At 48.7% G+C, this 16,259-nt stretch overlaps 1 protein-coding gene across 3 annotated transcripts; it reads left to right on the top strand.

Annotated features, from left to right (window-relative positions):
* Positions 1–1,180: 1,180 nt before the first annotated feature.
* Positions 1,181–15,849, top strand: MTHFSD (methenyltetrahydrofolate synthetase domain containing). Of its 3 annotated transcripts, none has more exons than XM_040075179.1 (7): positions 1,181–1,214; positions 1,901–2,014; positions 2,820–2,933; positions 4,660–4,750; positions 5,496–5,608; positions 5,818–5,943; positions 13,525–15,849. In XM_040075179.1, exons 1-7 carry the CDS (start codon positions 1,200–1,202, stop codon positions 13,996–13,998), a joined length of 1,047 nt encoding a protein of 348 aa, XP_039931113.1. In that variant the 5' UTR covers positions 1,181–1,199; the 3' UTR covers positions 13,999–15,849. The 3 variants fall into 3 exon arrangements, with proteins under 3 accessions (XP_039931113.1, XP_039931111.1, XP_039931112.1); XM_040075177.2 differs by lacking the exons at positions 1,181–1,214; positions 1,901–2,014 and adding exons at positions 1,339–1,473; positions 2,058–2,171; XM_040075178.1 differs by lacking the exon at positions 1,181–1,214 and adding an exon at positions 1,339–1,473.
* The last annotated feature ends 410 nt before the right edge of the window (positions 15,850–16,259 follow it).

Here is a 16,259-nt window from a genome sequence, read left to right as displayed (position 1 = left end):
TCCCCAACTCCCCGCAGGCCCAGCGGAGTCACCGGGAGTTTTCCGGGAGTCGGAGGCGCAGGAATGAGCTTCAAACACCTCGGCCCAGCTCCGCATGGGTGGTCTGCTGAGCCTGGAAGGATTCCCACCGGCTCCAGCAGCATTCCGAGCTGAGGGAAGGCTCTTCCCAAACCCCATCGCTGCACCAGCGCTCCGAACCCTTTTTAGTTTTCCTTTCTGGACGCTTACAAGCGGAAAGGTGAAGCCTCACCGCGGCTTTTATCGCGATACGCGGGTATTAATCCAAATTTGGGAATCGCTCGGAGCTGGACGGGGAAAGATTCCTGAACTCAGCAGAGCCTGGGCCTCTGCGGAGAGAAAAAAAAACCTCCTGAGAAAAGGAGTTTGCATCTTCCCAGCTCCATCTGCAGCCGCGCAGGGAGGAGCACCCGAATTTGTTCCGCTGTTTTGGGCTGGCACGGGCGCAGCTCTGGCAGGGGACGAGGATCCGCAGCGTCCCAGCCAAGAACAAACTCTGAAGACACTTCCCTCCTTCCCGCCGCTCTTTAAAATAAATCTTGGTTATTTCATTGTTCCCATGACCCCTCCATCCCACTCCGCTCAGGAATGTCGGGATTCTTCGCCTCCCTCTTCTCGGGGTAGTTTTAGTGGAATTCACTAATTATCTAAATAATAAATGGTGCTAACAAATAATTTATTATCCAATTAAAGGCGAGGCAAGAAGTGAACTTTCAGGAAGCCGGCAGACCCGGGGACCCACGTAGAGGCTGGATATTGTTTTATTCACCACCAGCCAATTTTAACTGGAAAAGTAATGAACAGGAGGGATTATTTTACAAAAAGCACGGTGGGTTTTTACCCCCAGCCATAAGACGTGAGGGAAAGCTCGTGATATTTGCATAATGCGGGCGGAAATCTCACATTAATGCGCCAGCACAGCCCTTTTTTATGTTTAATTCCAGAAATAAATCGGGCCCTCAGCGACTTTCCCTCACTTTGCTCCACCACCCCCCCCACCCCCCCCAGCTTTGCCTTCCAGGCGTTTTGAGCCCTCAGTGCCGCCGTAGCCGCCGCGCGCTCGCGCCGTAGGGGCGTGGCCAAGGCGGAGACCCCGCCCCTAATGTCGGAGATGAGGGGGGCGTGGTTGGGCGACACGTCACTACTCGAGGCGAGGGCGTGGTTCTGACGTCACGGCTGAGATGGATCGAGGGGCGGTGCGGCGATGACGTCAGGGCGCGGGGAGGCAGTGGGAATACGGGAGGGGATGGCGGTGACGTCACGGCGGGCGGGTGAGGGCGGCGATGGCGGTGACGTCACGGCGGGCGGGTGAGGGCGGCGATGGCGGGGCCGGCCCGGCCGCTCCCGGCGCTCCCCTCCAAGTGGGACATCCGGGAGAAGGTGTGGGAGTACCTGGAGGCCTCCGGCCTGGCCGAGTTCCCGCGGCCCGTGCGCGGCCGCATCCCCAACTTCAAGGTACGGCGGCTGCCGGTGCTGGGAGCCTCCTCCTGCTGCTCCTTCCCTCTCCCGCCTCGGGCCCGGCCCGCTCTGCAGCCCAGGCCGGGACCCAGTTCCCCCCCCCAGTTCTCCCCCAGCTTCCTGGGCCAGCGTCTCGCAGCCCTCGAAGGAAAGAAAACACAACCGCCTCGTTAATTATCGAGGCACAGAATGGTTCGAATTGGAAGGGAACTTAGATCTCATTCAGTAGGGACACCTTCCCCTATCCCAGGTTGTGTCAAGCCCTGTCCAGCCCAGCCTTGGATATTTCCAAGGGATTAAGAGGAAACTAACGGCCCCTCAATTAAACATCTGCGGAAATCAGCCTCACTAGAGGGTGGAAGGTTCTAAGTTGCCCACCCTGCTGTGAGCTCCTCGGTGATCCGCTCGTATTTTATGCGAACAGGGCGCCTCTCACGCTGCCACGAGGCTTCTGGGCTTGCAGGAGTTCCAGGCTGCCTGCAGAGTAAAAATAAACCCCGATGCTCCCCAGAGGAACGCCCGCTTCCTAACGCTGGAAGTAAGTGAAAAACGTTCTCCTCTTGGCTCCTTCCCTCTCTCAGGGCTCTCTCCAGGCCTGCAGCTCTCTGGGGGAGCTGGACGTGTTCAGCAGAGCGCGGGAGGTGAAGGTGGATCCTGACAAACCTCTGGAAGGTGCTCGGCTGGCGGCTCTGCAGGTAACGGCGCCTTGGCAGCCCCGAGGAGGAGCAGAGCCCGGCAGCACCTCAGCAACGCCCGGCACTGCATCTGCAAGGGGGTTTTGTGTGTTTCATTTGTGGATCTTGAATCAGCAGGTGTCACGGAATGGTTTAGGTTGGAAGGGATTTGAAAGATAATTCAGTTCCAACCTCCTGCCATGGGCTGGGACGCCTTGCACTGTCCCAAGGTGCTCCAAGGCCTGTCCAGCCTGGCATTGGAAACTTCCAGGGATTCAGGGGCAGCCACAGCTGCTCTGGGCACCCAGTGCCAGGGCCTGCCCACCCTCACAGTGAGGAATTTCTCCTTAATATCCAGCCTGACCCTGCCCTTTGTCCGTTCGAAGCTATTGCCTCTTATAAAGCTATTTAGAGACATAGCTTTAAAGGAGGGGATGTCATTAAAGGTATGTCCTCAAATATCTTCAAATGTATGTCTTACCTCCTATTCCTTCTTAATTCTTCTTATTATGGATTTTTCCTGTATTGGAGGAAATTAATCCTACAACCACTACACAATCAACAACACTAACTACAACATATTTAACATTTGGCCGTGTAGTTTTTACTGTGTGACGATAAAAACACTTCTTCATTATAAAATGAACGTTTTCCTGCGCTTCCCCCCAGGCCAGGAAGACTTTGCTGGTTCCCACACCACGTCTGAGGACTGGGCTGTTCAATAGGATTGTTCCTCCTCCAGGTGCAAGCAAGGAGATCCTGAGAAGATGTGCCACGTCTCAGGTGGGAACGAGGGATGAGGCAGGGCTGGATTGACCCGTGGGACGCTGTGGGTTTAGGATGGACCAGCTGGAATTTGGAAAACCTGAAGTATCTTCCTGTTAGGATGTTATTCCTGGGTTTGTGTACACAAGTGCCGTTGATAATACTGAAATCAGGAGAAAATTTAGTCCTAGCAGGATAGGATTGATATTTCTGTGTTTTTTTGAAAATCGTGAGCGACTCGAGGTGAGTTAGGTCTTTCTTCATGCTCCTACATTCCTGCAGTTTTGAGCTGCTGAACCCTCTGGGGAATATTTTAGTGCTCTTAGGTGTTAACAGATGGGAAAGACGAGGGTTTTTTTGAATAGAGCGTGCAAAGAACCATGAATTGTGGCATCTGCGCGCAGTGAGGCCCAGACTCGTGGTGCGGTTTGGCTTTGCAGCGGTCTCTTGCTGCCCTCTCGTGTTACAATCTCACTGCACAGCCGAAGGCTTTGGCCGGAGAACCCTGGCAGGCTTTATATCCATCTTTATTTGCCAGGAAAACCCAACTGGTCCAGCACGAATAGCTTACTACATGGATTTATTTCCTCCTTTATCTCCTGTTAAAGGCAATAAAGTTCCGCAGCAACCCCATAAACAACTGGGGTTGTAAATAGCTGGCAGTTAGTAGTGACTTTCTTTGTTGGAAGTTCTGTTGGAGTCATTAACTAATTAAGCTGTTCAGGACTGAAGAGCACTTTTGAAAGAGACCTTTCTCTTGGCCTGCTGTCTGATCTGGGCTCTTAGCACCACGAGTCTGGTTTTATTCCCCCAGCCCGCTAATGAACAAACGCTGTTGGCAGTTTGTGTTTACAAAGCACTGAGCAAACAATCCTTACCACACTGCTGGGAGTGCCTGGTGGGCGTTAGTGCTGATAGTCGGCCACAAATTGCTGAATTCTTGGGGTTTGTGCTCTGCACAGAAAACGTTTGGCTCTTTTTTGTGAATTTAATGGCGTTAATTTATGATTAGCACCAAGCTGCGTTGGTGTGAGGAGCATTTATGGTGTGCTGTACACATGTATTGGGAGAGATTGAATTGCAAGATATATTTTTAATAGTTCTAAACTTCTGATACCCCAAGTGAGCATAATTTTTAATTTCTGCAATCTGGACAGAATTTTTGTTAAGATGAGAACAGATTGAAGAGGAGTGGGTAGGGTTGAACAGGGAGAGAGGAGAAGGAAAAAAACAATTGTTTCACTTTGTGTGACTTGGTATTTCTTTGTGCTGTACCTGTCCATGTCTAAATTAACGTTGTGGTTTATGTTTCAGAATTAATTGAAGCATTTGTAGTGCCCTGGTATTCCTCAAGTTTTTAGCAGAATAGGGAAGTGTAAATAGGAAGCGTAAATAGGAAGTGTCAGTTGCCCTCATTTTTAGGAGCAGATTTCCAAAAAAAGTGTTTCAAAATATCAGGTTTTTGACCCTAAATAAATAACCTTGCTTCTAAAAGTGCCCACCTCCCTCAGCTCTCCTCACAGCATGCCAAAATTCTTGTCACTCTAGTAGGGAATCTATTCTAGGATTCCCTGGGGGATAACTTCCCAGACGTGTACAGCTTGGCTAAACATGGAAGAGACACTTGGAAACGTGGAGAGTTACTTGGATTTATCAAAATATCCTGGATTTCTGCCTCGGTGCTTAGAAGGTTGTGCACTCTGCAAACCGCAAATGCTGTTTTTGTTGTTTTTTTTTCTTGCAGGGTGTCAAAGACTACAGCGTGCCCGTGGGGCTGGATGGGAAAGCACAAGTGGACTTGGTTGTTGTGGGATCAGTGGCTGTCTCTGAAAAAGGTAAGGAAAAACTTCCAGCAAGTAGGTCCCAAGTCCCAGTCCAGTGTCAGGAAGGCAGTGCTGCGTGGCAGAGATTTGTCCTTGGAGCTGAGTTGTGGTCCTGGGTTCTGCCTCTGTGTGTGACAAATCCCTGCTCCCAATCCCAGCAGGGAGCACAGCAGAGGGCTCAGAGATGTTTTGGCCTTCAGGAAAACTCTTGAGGCGAGCAATTATTTTTGTTGTAAAGGAATCCGAACGGTCTCCCTGCTCTGAGACCTGCTCTGCTCACACAGCCTGTGTGAAAGGGCGTGTGTTAGAGCTGCTGATTCAGTACCCATTTGGGGATCAGATTTTGCATTTTCTAGTATTTTGGAAACCTGCTGCTGCTGAAAAACTTTCCACTGACTTTATCCCTTGCCTAAAATAACACAGTTTTTATATGTGACCCAGACTCCTCTTTACCCACATTAACCTGTGCTGGATGTGAATAGAAGGTTCCAAATAAAATTGCTAAATAAATTGCTCTGTTAACTGTATTAAATTTGTTTATTCCGAATGGGAAGCTTCTGGGATCTTTTAGGAGTCATTGAAACTGATGTTTTGTTTCCTTTCAGTGCTGATTTCAAGGAAAGTTGCACTCTGTGAGAGGTGCTGATCTGATTTTTTCCAGAGTTACAACTCGCAGGCTGCTCGGTTAATTACAAGTTCTTAACTACAGCTTTCCACTCTGCTGTTTGGGGTTTTTTTTCACTTTTCTGTGCTTTAGGCTGGAGAATTGGCAAAGGGGAAGGTTATGCAGACATGGAGTATGCAATGATGGTGTCCATGGGCGCAGTGCGGGAGGACACACCTGTGGTTACCATCGTGCACGACTGCCAGGTGAGTTCAGCTGCTCAGAGATCCCCTCTGCAGGGGAGGGAGCTCTGGGGCACTTCCTGCTCTGTCTGGAGAGGAGACATGGAATGATGCTGGTTTGGCATCATCATTCCCATTGTCTTTGATGGATTTTCATGTGACAAGGCATCAGGAATGGGGCACAGTTTTAGGGAATTCATTTTTAGCTGCTTAACCAAACCTGTGTCTTGTAGGTGCTTGACATAGCAGAGGAGCTCCTGGGTGATCATGATTTAACTGTGGATTACATCCTCACTCCAACAAGGACTATCCAGACTAACTGCAAACGGCCAAAACCTCAGGGAATAATGTGGCACAAGGCAAGTTCACTTCTTAATTCAAGTTATATCTGAAACCTTTTGCTGCTGGTGGCTTACTGGTGCCAACAACCTTCTGACAAATCCCCCCATTTTTACATATAAACAATTTTTTTAATTAGAAATACTCGGTAAAAGAGCGACAAACAAAACAGCAGCATCTGTGTGCAGTGGGGTTTGAGGGGTAATGGTGAGGAGGAGAGATCTTTCCCTGCATCTGAGCTTGCTGTATCTAATGGATTATCAAGAGGTGGCTGCCCCTGGATCCCTGGAAGTGTCCAAGGCCAGGCTGGATGGGCTTGGAGCAATCTGGGATAGTGGGAGGTGTCCCAGGGGGTTGGAACTGGTGAGGGTAAGGGTCTGTGCTGCTCTGGTTGTGAAGGGAGAGCACGACCTGCCGGTGGTAAATTCCTGTTTCTGTAGTTGTCACGGATAAATTTGTGGCTGGAGCTCATTTTCAGGTGGAAGAACAATGACTTCGAACATGAATCTTTATTTATTGGTAGTTCTGTTACGGATTTGGCCTTTCCCCCCTGCCCGGCATCAGAAACTTCCTCAGCTTCCCAAATAATTTCAGACAAGCCTTGAGTGAATTGTTTTACTGGAGGTTCCTGCTGCGAGAGCTTTTTCTTTGTCGTTGAGTTTTCATTTCTGAAATCATCCAGTTGGGGAGCAGACACAGTCCTGCAGGAGGGAGTACAGCAGGAATGCTGAAATGAGGAATTGTGCACCCACATCTCGCAGAAACGGGGGAATTTTAAGGGAACGCTCCCAGGGAAATCAAAAGTCGTTTGTGAAAATTTGCCAACCAGCAAAAAGAGTTAAATTTCTTTAGGTAATGTATCTACAACAAACAAGTTCTAGCCAGGACTATTTTTATTCCAGTGGTGGGAGAGCATTTTACCCTGCCTGTGGTTGAGGATTTGAGGTTATAAATAAATAAATAACAGCTCTGTCTGTCCTAGTGCATTTTTTCCATTGAATTATTTTTGAATTGTAATTTTTTTTTTTTTTTTAGGATATAATTGAATGTAATTGTGTTGAAGGCCTATCCCTTGTGCTCCATCCATCTTGCCAACATAGTTTTGATCAATTTGTCTGCCTTGGTGTCAGACTTCTCAATAAGTAGCCTTGATGACACTTTTTTTATTTCTTTTTCTGTGCCTTTAACTGAAACTGAATTTTCTGCAGCTTTTGCTGAGAACAGAGCACAGATTGACCCTTTATTTGAATATTTGAGTGTTGATTTAACAACCTCAAGCTGTGTCTGAAGCTGTGTGGATTAAACAGGAATATTGGAGAAGACCAGGCAGAGCAGGGACAATCATCACTCTTCTGTCTTTTTGGGACCAGAACAAAGTGTGGTGTCTGTGTGAAGTAGAAATTACCATTATTCCCCAGGGAAATGAGTGACATTTATTGTGTTCGTGCCTCTGGTGGTACCTGGATGTTCAGCTCTTGCGCGGAGGGTTTGGAGGTGGGAGGTCTGGGTAATTTGATCGGAGCTATTTAAGTGTTTGTCCTTTGGGTTTTCCTGGCTACTTCTCCATCCTTTTCTCTCCATCCTTTTCTCCTTTAAATCCTGGCTTTGCTGGTGCATTCCTGTTCCTCAGAGCAAAACTAAATGGACCAAGAGGGCAGTGAGTAAATAAAACATCCACTCCTAAACATGTCAACAACGCACACTAGCTTAAATTCATTGCGAAGACGAGTGAGGTGGAAAATACATTGTACAAAAAAAACCCCCAAATTGATCCTTGGAGAATAGGGCTGGATCAGGCCAGGAAAATGCTTAGGAGTTGGAAATCCAGGTGTTTGCAAATATGGGATTACAGCTAAGAGTTTTTGTGAGGATGTGCTGCCAGTGATGAGCACTCTGGGATTGCAGCTCCAGAGGGAGGGAGGTGCTCACCCGGCAGACAAATCCCTGGCTCCATTTCCATGCTCAGGGAGCTGCTGCTGCTCTCGTGTGCTCTGTGCTGTTTAAAGACCTTCAAGGGAGTTGGGAGAGCCGCAGCATCATCAAAAACCAAAGAATCGTTATCAAGCACTCTAGAAACGCTTCTAAATCGTGTTTGTGGAAGTTTTGTGCCTCTGAGGTCGGAGTTTTGGGACATCAATTTGAGTTACTGGAGGGCAGCAAGAGCTGCTGAGAGCTGAGCACTCTGGAAAACTTTATTTGGATGCCAGTGGAGAATTATTTGGCTCCGTCTGTGCTGCAAATCCAACCCATTGTTTCTGGGAACTAAATTCATGAAGCTACTTGCTTTCTCATTTAATATTTTCTATGGGTAACTGTGATCTTTATCTGGGATACTGGCTATTATATTTGTCCCAATTATCAAGTTATTTGTGCTGTGCTTATTTTAAATTGAAACTGTACAGACAAATTAAAATTGTTGGGTTCATGAAGAGGGAAATGAGAGTAGTTGGTGGAAAAATCACTATATTTTAGCAAGCATTTCCTTCTGGTTTTGAAATAATTCTTTTGCTGGGAATTTTATAGCAGTAAGAAAAGAATTTTCCTGAAATGAAACGAACTGGGAGGGAATCCCAGTGGCAGAGATGGAAACCCTCTGACAACAAACAGCTTTGATTTGGGTCTTTGATAGAATATTTGGAAAGGAAAGCTAAAAAAAAAAAAAAAAAAAAAAAAAAAAAAAAAAACCACAAAATGCACTCATCCAAGCTGGCAAATCCTTTAGCAGAAGGAAATTGCAGTCAGTTTTTGTTTTGGTGCGTTTTTTGGGACTGTGGGAGCAGGGAGTGCTTGCACACGTGGTCGCACATCTCAACACCTTTGCAAAGCCTCGCCTCGCCGCAGAGTCCCCGGAATGCGTGGATGGGTTCCAAGTGTGGGTTGCATAAATTTCTCCTGAGGGACACCAGCAGGCTCCACGGGCTGCCAGCTCCCAGAAATATGCCCTTGGATTGCGTGCACATATTTGGACATTTTGTGCAAATGAATGATAAAATGTTCCTGTGCTGTGCTGGCCTTGCTGTCCCGGCCTTGTCTGTGCCACAAATCCCTGTTTGCTCCGAGCTCTGGGAAACGAGGACACAGCAGGAAAGGTGGGGTCTGTCCTGGAGGTCTTGAACAGTCTGGGGTCAGAGCCCTCTGAGGATGGGCAGGGATGGACCTTGCAGACTCCTCTTGCCCAGCTGTTCGGAAGGGCTGATGGATCTGCAGTGCTGGAGATGTTCGCTGGTGTTTGCAGCCTGCCAGGGCAGCAGCGTCAGTCTCCACTTTAAAATCATGGGATGGTTTGGTTGGAAGGGATCTGAAAGAGAATCTTATTCCAAGCACCTGCACACCTTCCACTGTCCCAGGCTGCTCCAAGCCCTGTCCAGCCTGGCCTTGGACACTTCCAGCGATCCAGGGACAGCCACAACTTCTGTTCCAGGGCCTCCCCACCCTCACAGGGAACAATTCCTTCTCTCTATCTGAATTAAATTTTCGCTCCATCCATTTTGAGGCCATTCCCTTTGTCCTGTCACTGATGAACAGTCCCTCTCCTTCCTTCCTTCAGCCCATTCTGATCCTGGAAGGTGCTGGGACGTCCCCAGGCTGAACAGCTCCAGCTTTCTCAGGGGAGGTCTCCCAGTCCTCCTCCCAACTTTGTGGCCTCCTCCGGACTTGATCCAACATTCCCCGTTTTTCTGATGCTGGGGACACCAGGGCTGAGCACGGGATTCCAGGTGGGGTCTCACAAGATCCACGTGTTCCTGTGTCAGTGAGAGGAGGAGCTGTGGGAGGCAGAATGAAATAGCAGGATGAGGACAGCCTCCAATCCCATCCCATCCAATCCCATTCCATCCCATCTCCCTTCCCTGTGTGCCTCACTCCAGAATTGCAGTAATTCCAGGGAAATCTCAGTGCTGTTTGCCTTGGCCTGGCCTGGCTCAGGGGTCAGCGTTACTCACTCTGACAGAGGACAAACACATCCTTCATCCTCTCCAGCAAAATACTGCAAGTGGCTCTGGTCAGAGCTGTGTGGGAGCAGAGGGTGAGGAGATCCCTGGTGTTCCAGCAGGGATACTGCAGGAGTCCATCTGCCACCACATCTGGGGATCAAACCAGGTGTCGTAGCAAAGGATGCTGTGGGTTAAGTGCAGTGGGATTTGTTGGCACACAGCATCCAGGACTTTTTTCCTCAGGTTTCTGTCAGAAAGAGGCCACGTTTCCCTCCTCAGCTTCTTTCCCAATAATTGTGTGCCAGAAGAATTTATCCAGCCTTCTGTCCTCTCTCCCCAAGGCTCTCCCAGCCGTGGCAGGGTGTAGGCAGGGTTAGTAAATGATTAATTGCCTTTGGTGGAGTTATTTTTAACCCAAATCACTTCAGAGTTTATGGCACAGACCCACGAGCACTTCTGTTGGCCAACCCCGGAGGGCTGGAGTGTGGAACTGGTCTGGGAATTGGTGGTCAGGGGATAACAGGAAACTTCTCCAGCTTTGGTTTCACTACCAAAGCTAAATCCAAGCACTGAATCCAAAGTTTAAACACATCAGTCATTTGTTTGGCCTTGACTTTAGAGGGATGGGGGCAGCTTCCAGTTCTGGGTTTGCCCACATTCATGTAGCTGGATCAGCCAGATCTGGGCTGGAATGTCCCTTCAATTCTGGCTTAGCCTCAAGCAGTAGGGACAGGGACAGGGACAGGGAGGACTGACCAGCCAGCACAGCACCCACAAGTGTGCAGCTTCTTTCAGAGGAGGAATATCTTTGGCCTCTCTCCACATGGAAATAAATCCTTGCAATCCTCCACAGCTCGCAGGACAAAAGGAATTTTTTGCATGATTGTAATTAGCAACACATTGTACTACCACTGGGTTCTTTTGTTTGCTCTTTTGCAACAGAGCAGAACAAGCTTTTTCCTCTCCCCTGCCACCCACTGCCCCCTTTGCCCTTTCAGTTCTCACCCCCAAAACCCCAGTGGATTTGTTTGTTGAATTGAAACCCCAAATCGAGTTTCTGCCTTTCCGTGGCATAAAAGTGGGAGAAGATAGGGAAGGGTTTCGAAGGTTTGACCCAGCTGAAATGTTCTCCCAGACCCCAGAGAAAAAAGCCCTTAGGTAAAATCCTCTTTGCCTCTTGTGACAGGAGGGTGTCAGCGGACAGGGTCAGAACTTGTCTAATTTTTTTTTACCAATCTTTGCTAATACAAAAAAAAAATACAAGTCCTAAATCAGCTGGCTTTGTTGCTTTGGTGCTGTGAAGATCTGTTGCTGTGGTGTCTGCACAGCGCTGGTTTTTAAGGGAAGGGTGGGGTTGATCAGAATTTTAAAGAAAATCGTTCATAGCCCTTAAAGAAATCTCAGAATCACTGAGGCTGGGAAAAACCTCCAAAATCATCAAGTCCAACCTGTGGCTGATCCCAGGTCATCTCCTGTCTTTCCTTAAACACTCCAGGAATGGGGACTCCACCACCTCCCTGGGCAGTAATTCCAATGTCTAATCCCCCTTTCTGTGCAGAAATTCCTCCTAAAACATAAATGCTGTTGTCACTGCATCTTCCTGGCATTCGTTGCCAGGAGCCTGAAACAGCAGCTCCAAGAGCTGCAGTCTCTTGCCAAAATCTGTTTAGTGACAGGAGATGTCTTGTGGAAGTCTCTTCGAGATTGTGCTGTTCCCTGGATTATCTAAATCCTGCCCTTGGATTGTCCTTGAAAGCCTGGGAATTGCAGAGTTTATCCTCTCAGTGCCCATCTCTGATTGCCCTAATCTCCGAAGCCCTGAGGGTTTGCCCTTGGTAGCATTTCCCTTTCTAACCAAACACCCAAGCCATGCCTTGGCAACTGAGTTTAATTCCAGGATGAAAGGAGCTGTTCTTGGGGAGAGGTTGAGGTTGTGCTTTGGGCCCAGGAATGATTGGTTGCATGAGAACAGAAAAATGTTTTTCCTGTTTGGTTTAATTAGCATAGAGCTTACATTTCACATCGAGATCTGACAGAGGACAGCAAATGTTCTTAATTGTTGGCCAGGACAAACAAAGTGAGATCCTTCAACCCTTGGTTTGATGTTGTATCACTCAGGGAAGGGGAGTTTGCTGTCAAAGACAGCGCTAGGAATTCTTGGCTGAGAAAAACAAATCAGTCCCAGAATGCACAGAGTAGTCACTCTGTAAAATCTGAAAACAGTCTGCACCTTTCTGAGTGTGGAGGCTCCTGGAGCAAGTCTTTGCTCTTTGATGTTGTGTTAGCAGAACTGGGCACAGGCTTTATGGAAATCATATTTTTATTTAGTTCCAGCCTGAAATAAAACCTGCTTGTTTGCTCTCCAGAAGATGAGCCCTGGGAGCATTAAGAGAATTCTGTTGGGTGACTTTCCTGTCACCTCATCCTGACATTGTCCCCACCCTGGCTTGGCTTTTCCTCGAGTCACTTCAGAGCTGGGCTCCTGTCCCCAGGGAGCTGAGCTTGACGTTGTGCAGATCCAGACTGGCTGTGACTGTAACTGTAGGAGCAGGATTTCAGAGCCTCTGGGATGAGTGAGGTCTGAGCTGGGACATCTGCAGGCTTGGAGTGGCTGGTGCTGCTCCAGTGCCCTGCTAGAGCGTCCCACTCGCATTCTGGGCTACTAGCCTGGCTCTCTGCTAGCCCAGCCATTGCTTCCCCAGGCTCTGTTTGGCTCCCTAAATTTCAGCATTGGTTCTGGTGTTGATGGATGTCAGATTTGTCCAGCAGCCAAGCAGGAATTCCTCCTCCTTCCAAGCGCAGTGTGCAAGCCAAGAGCTCGACCACATTAGCTGGGGAACCACTGCATTTCCTGCCAGTGTCTGAGTGCAGCCTGGGGCATCTCATGCCTCACATGGATGGGGTTCAGCTGTTGAGAGGAAGAGCCCTTCCAGAAAAGCTCTTTGGGAACAGGGCACGGATGGGTGGATGGAAGGAATAACGGGCTCACAGCATGCAGTGTCCGAGCGCTTCCGTTCCCTGCTCCAGCCCAGCAGATCCGTGTGGGATCTGAGGAGCTGTGGGTGGCGTGGGTGGCACAGAGGGGATGTGCCCCAAGCAGGGGATGTGCCCCAAGCAGGGGATGTGCCTCCAGCTGGGCCCACATCCATAGGAGCCCTGCTCCAAGGCACGCTCCCGCTGCAGCTTCCACCATTGTGTGAGCCAGCCCACGGGATATCCTGTGCTGGGGCGAAAGAGCACCGCGAGCTCTGCAGAATGGAAGTGTCTGATGGATTGGGATGAGTTCTGCCAGGGCAGGAGCACAGGCCCTCAGTCAAAGCAAACACAGGGGGAGAACGAGGAGAATGCGGGTCTGAAAGCACTTGGGTAAATAAATGTCGGGTTGGAATAGTCCCGACTTTGGTTGGGTTTCGTCTGCTGGATCCACGTTGTGCTGCTCGCTTCAAGAGTCGCTGATGTTTATTTTTGTCCTGCAGAGTGTATTTAGGGAGAGGCTTCCCAATCAGGGCAGCAATTAGGAGCATTTGGAATGCTCTGGCACTCTGCGTGGCAGCAGGATAATAAGGTTCCTCTCTTTTTATGGCACAAAGGAGCCCTGATGCTCATCATCTTTTTCTGGAAGGCGAGAAATCCTTTTGTAATAATTACATCCATCCTCCTCCTTTTTAGGTCAGCTCTGAGATGCTGGGAAAAATCCCCATCCTAAGGACTCTTCGAAGCAGGGAGAGGCAGGCTGGCAAGGATGTCACCCTCCAAGATGAGCACCCAGCCTTGGCAAACACCAACAGAGCAGCGATCTCAGACGAGAAGGCGACGGCTGCAAACTCCCACGTGGAAAGCGACCCCGTAAATCCCAAATCCCAGGGATCTGCCACAACCACCACAGTGTACGTGGGGAACTTGCCTGGCAGCCTGAGGGTGAGCGAGCTGAAGAGCGCTCTGAGGGAATTGCAGGTGATCCCTGTTGGGTTGAAGTGGCAGGGAGCACAGCACAGGGCTTTCCTGGATTACAGCGATCGAGGAACGGCGCACAGAGCCGTGTCCTCCTTGCAGGGCCTGAGCCTCGGGGGCAACGCTCTGAGAGCAGAGCTGGCCAGGAGCCAGAGGAGCAGAGGGCAAGGAGAAATCAGTAGGCATAAATGAGTATGGAGGAGAAAAATAAACAACAACAAAAAAAGCTGTTTTCATTGTTTTGTGAGAAGCCAACCTGGAGTTTTAAGGGTTTTGGTAACCCTGAGGTTTAACAAAACCAAATTTCTGCACAACCTTTCCTCGCTCCTGCACTTGGACACGCAAAGGTTTGTCCCCACAGGTGACAGAGGAAGCATTTCTCTAGAAACAGTTGCCCACAAAGTACCCACACTCTGGTTTTGGTGCTGTTTGGTGTTTTTGCTAAGCCTTAAGGGCTTAAAGCCCTGCTCCTTGGCACCTGCAGCAAGGCAGTTCCAGTCATTTAAGGTTAGACCTGCCCCTTTATACCTGGGAGGTTAAAAACCAGCAGCAGAAAAATCTGTCCCATGGATTACAATTCTGTTTACTAAAAAATGGGCTTTGCCTGTTGGGAGTTTTAAATTTATTTTTTATAAAAATGGCCAAGGAAAGAGAGATTGTCCTTTTTGTGCCCTGAAGAGTGGCTGTGGGAAAACTGGCTTAATTCTAGGTTTGGTAAGAGCTGGTAGGAAAGATGGGAACCCTTTTCTCAGCTTTTTGCTAAATCAGCCCTTGATAAACCTTATATTTCTTATTTCAGAGGAAAGCAAATCCCAGTTTTCTCTGCTTTTCCCCAAAACTGCCTTTCTGATGGATCAGATAATTATAAAATAACTGCTTTTCCTGATCGTCTCTTCTAATGGGTTATGATTCCTTTGCCTCTGTGAAATAACATCATTACTATTACTACTACTACTACTACTATTAATATTAATATTAAAATGAAAAGCAGGCTCACCATGGTCAGAACTTGTTGGTGCTTAGCCTGGCATGGAGTTCTTTGGGAATTTGCTGGAGATTGTAGCAAATCCTCTGTGCCTTTGTTACCATCCCTGACGCTCTTCCACACCATCATTGAGGAGGGTGAGACAGCACCACACGATTTCTCCAGGTGAAAGTTCTCCCAGGCACTGTCCTGGACGTGAACATTCCTTTCCAGTGGAATGGCCAATAATGATTTATCTGCCATGGCTCTTATTACCTTTTCCCCCCCTCGCCCTTGGGTTTCCTGCTCCTGAAAAACAAGTTGAATTTTGGCCCAGCCATCCTTTCGAAACAGGAGCACTTTTGCCAGTGGTGCTGGGCATGTAGTCAAAGTAAGCATCTAAATGGATTTTTTTTTTTTTTAAGTAAGAGTCGGAAACTATTTTTTTTTTTTTAGCCAGGGAGTACTGTTAAGTATATTTTAAGCAGATTATTAAGCCTCAATGGTCAGCCATTTATTCAGCATTAAATAAAAAGTTCTCATCGTTGTCATGTGGCTCTGTAGGGAAGGGCTCAAGGAAAGCTTTGGAGCTGCCTCCAGCCCTGGAGCCCAGCACAGGAAGGACCTGGAGCTGTTGGACAGAGTCCAGAGGAGGCACCAGGATGAGCAGAGGGATGGAGCAGCTCTGCTGGGAGGAGAGGTGGAGACAGCTGGGGGTGAGTTCATTGCTTAGGGGTGAGCTCATCGTGGCTTTCCAGGTGGAGAGGGACAGGACAAGGGGAATGGCTTCAAAGTGACAAAGGGCAGGGATAGGTGGAGTACTGGGGAGAAATTCTCCCCTGTGAGGGTGGCAGGCCCTGGCACAGGGTGCCCAGAGAAGCCGTGGCTGCCCCTGGATCCCTGGAAGTGTCCAAGGCCGGGCTGGACAGGGCTTGGAGCAGCCTGGGGCAGTGGGAGGTGTGTCCTTGTTCACAGCACGGGGGTTGGAACAAGATGAGCTTTCAAATCCCTTCCAACCCAAACCATTCTGTCACTCTGTGAACTTCTTGTAAGGTCAATAAAGGATCTGGAAAAAATCAGTGGTTCCATTCCATTCCATTCTTTGTACAGCTCCAAATGATCTCCAGTATCACTCAGCCCAAATTCAGACAAGCGCTGCACAACCCCCTGCCTCTCATTTCAGGGCTTGTGCATTCGAGGCTGGGAGTCAGGGTTATGTTACTACCCAAACATACTCACTGCATCATCAGCTTCCACAGCAGAGGAAAGAAAAGCAAAAAAATAATTATCCATCCCTGCCTGCCCTTTCCAAATGATGGCAAATTGAGTAATGGGATCATTTGCTGTTCCTTTTTTCTCTGGGATATTTCTTGCTCTGCTGAAGATGTCCAGGTGACCTTAGCAGTTAAAAACCAGTCACTCTGCCAATGAAAACTTCCAGCATCTCAAACTTCCCCTGTTGCATTCCAGGTGGAACCACCCTTTTCTG

Source organism: Hirundo rustica, chromosome 11 (assembly GCF_015227805.2).
Source record: "Hirundo rustica isolate bHirRus1 chromosome 11, bHirRus1.pri.v3, whole genome shotgun sequence".
Classification (NCBI taxonomy): domain Eukaryota; kingdom Metazoa; phylum Chordata; class Aves; order Passeriformes; family Hirundinidae; genus Hirundo; species Hirundo rustica.
Note: the sequence above shows the minus strand (reverse complement) of the source record. Positions and strands in the feature narration are given on the sequence as shown.

Coding starts and splice junctions, on each gene's coding strand:
- MTHFSD (XM_040075177.2), top strand. CDS start 1,339: ATGGCGGGGCCGGCCCGGCCGCTCCCGGCGCTCCCCTCCAAGTGGGAC. Junction 2,172..2,819: donor CTCGGCTGGCGGCTCTGCAG/GTAACGGCGCCT, acceptor GCTTCCCCCCAG/GCCAGGAAGACTTTGCTGGT. Junction 5,944..13,524: donor AGGGAATAATGTGGCACAAG/GCAAGTTCACTT, acceptor CCTCCTTTTTAG/GTCAGCTCTGAGATGCTGGG.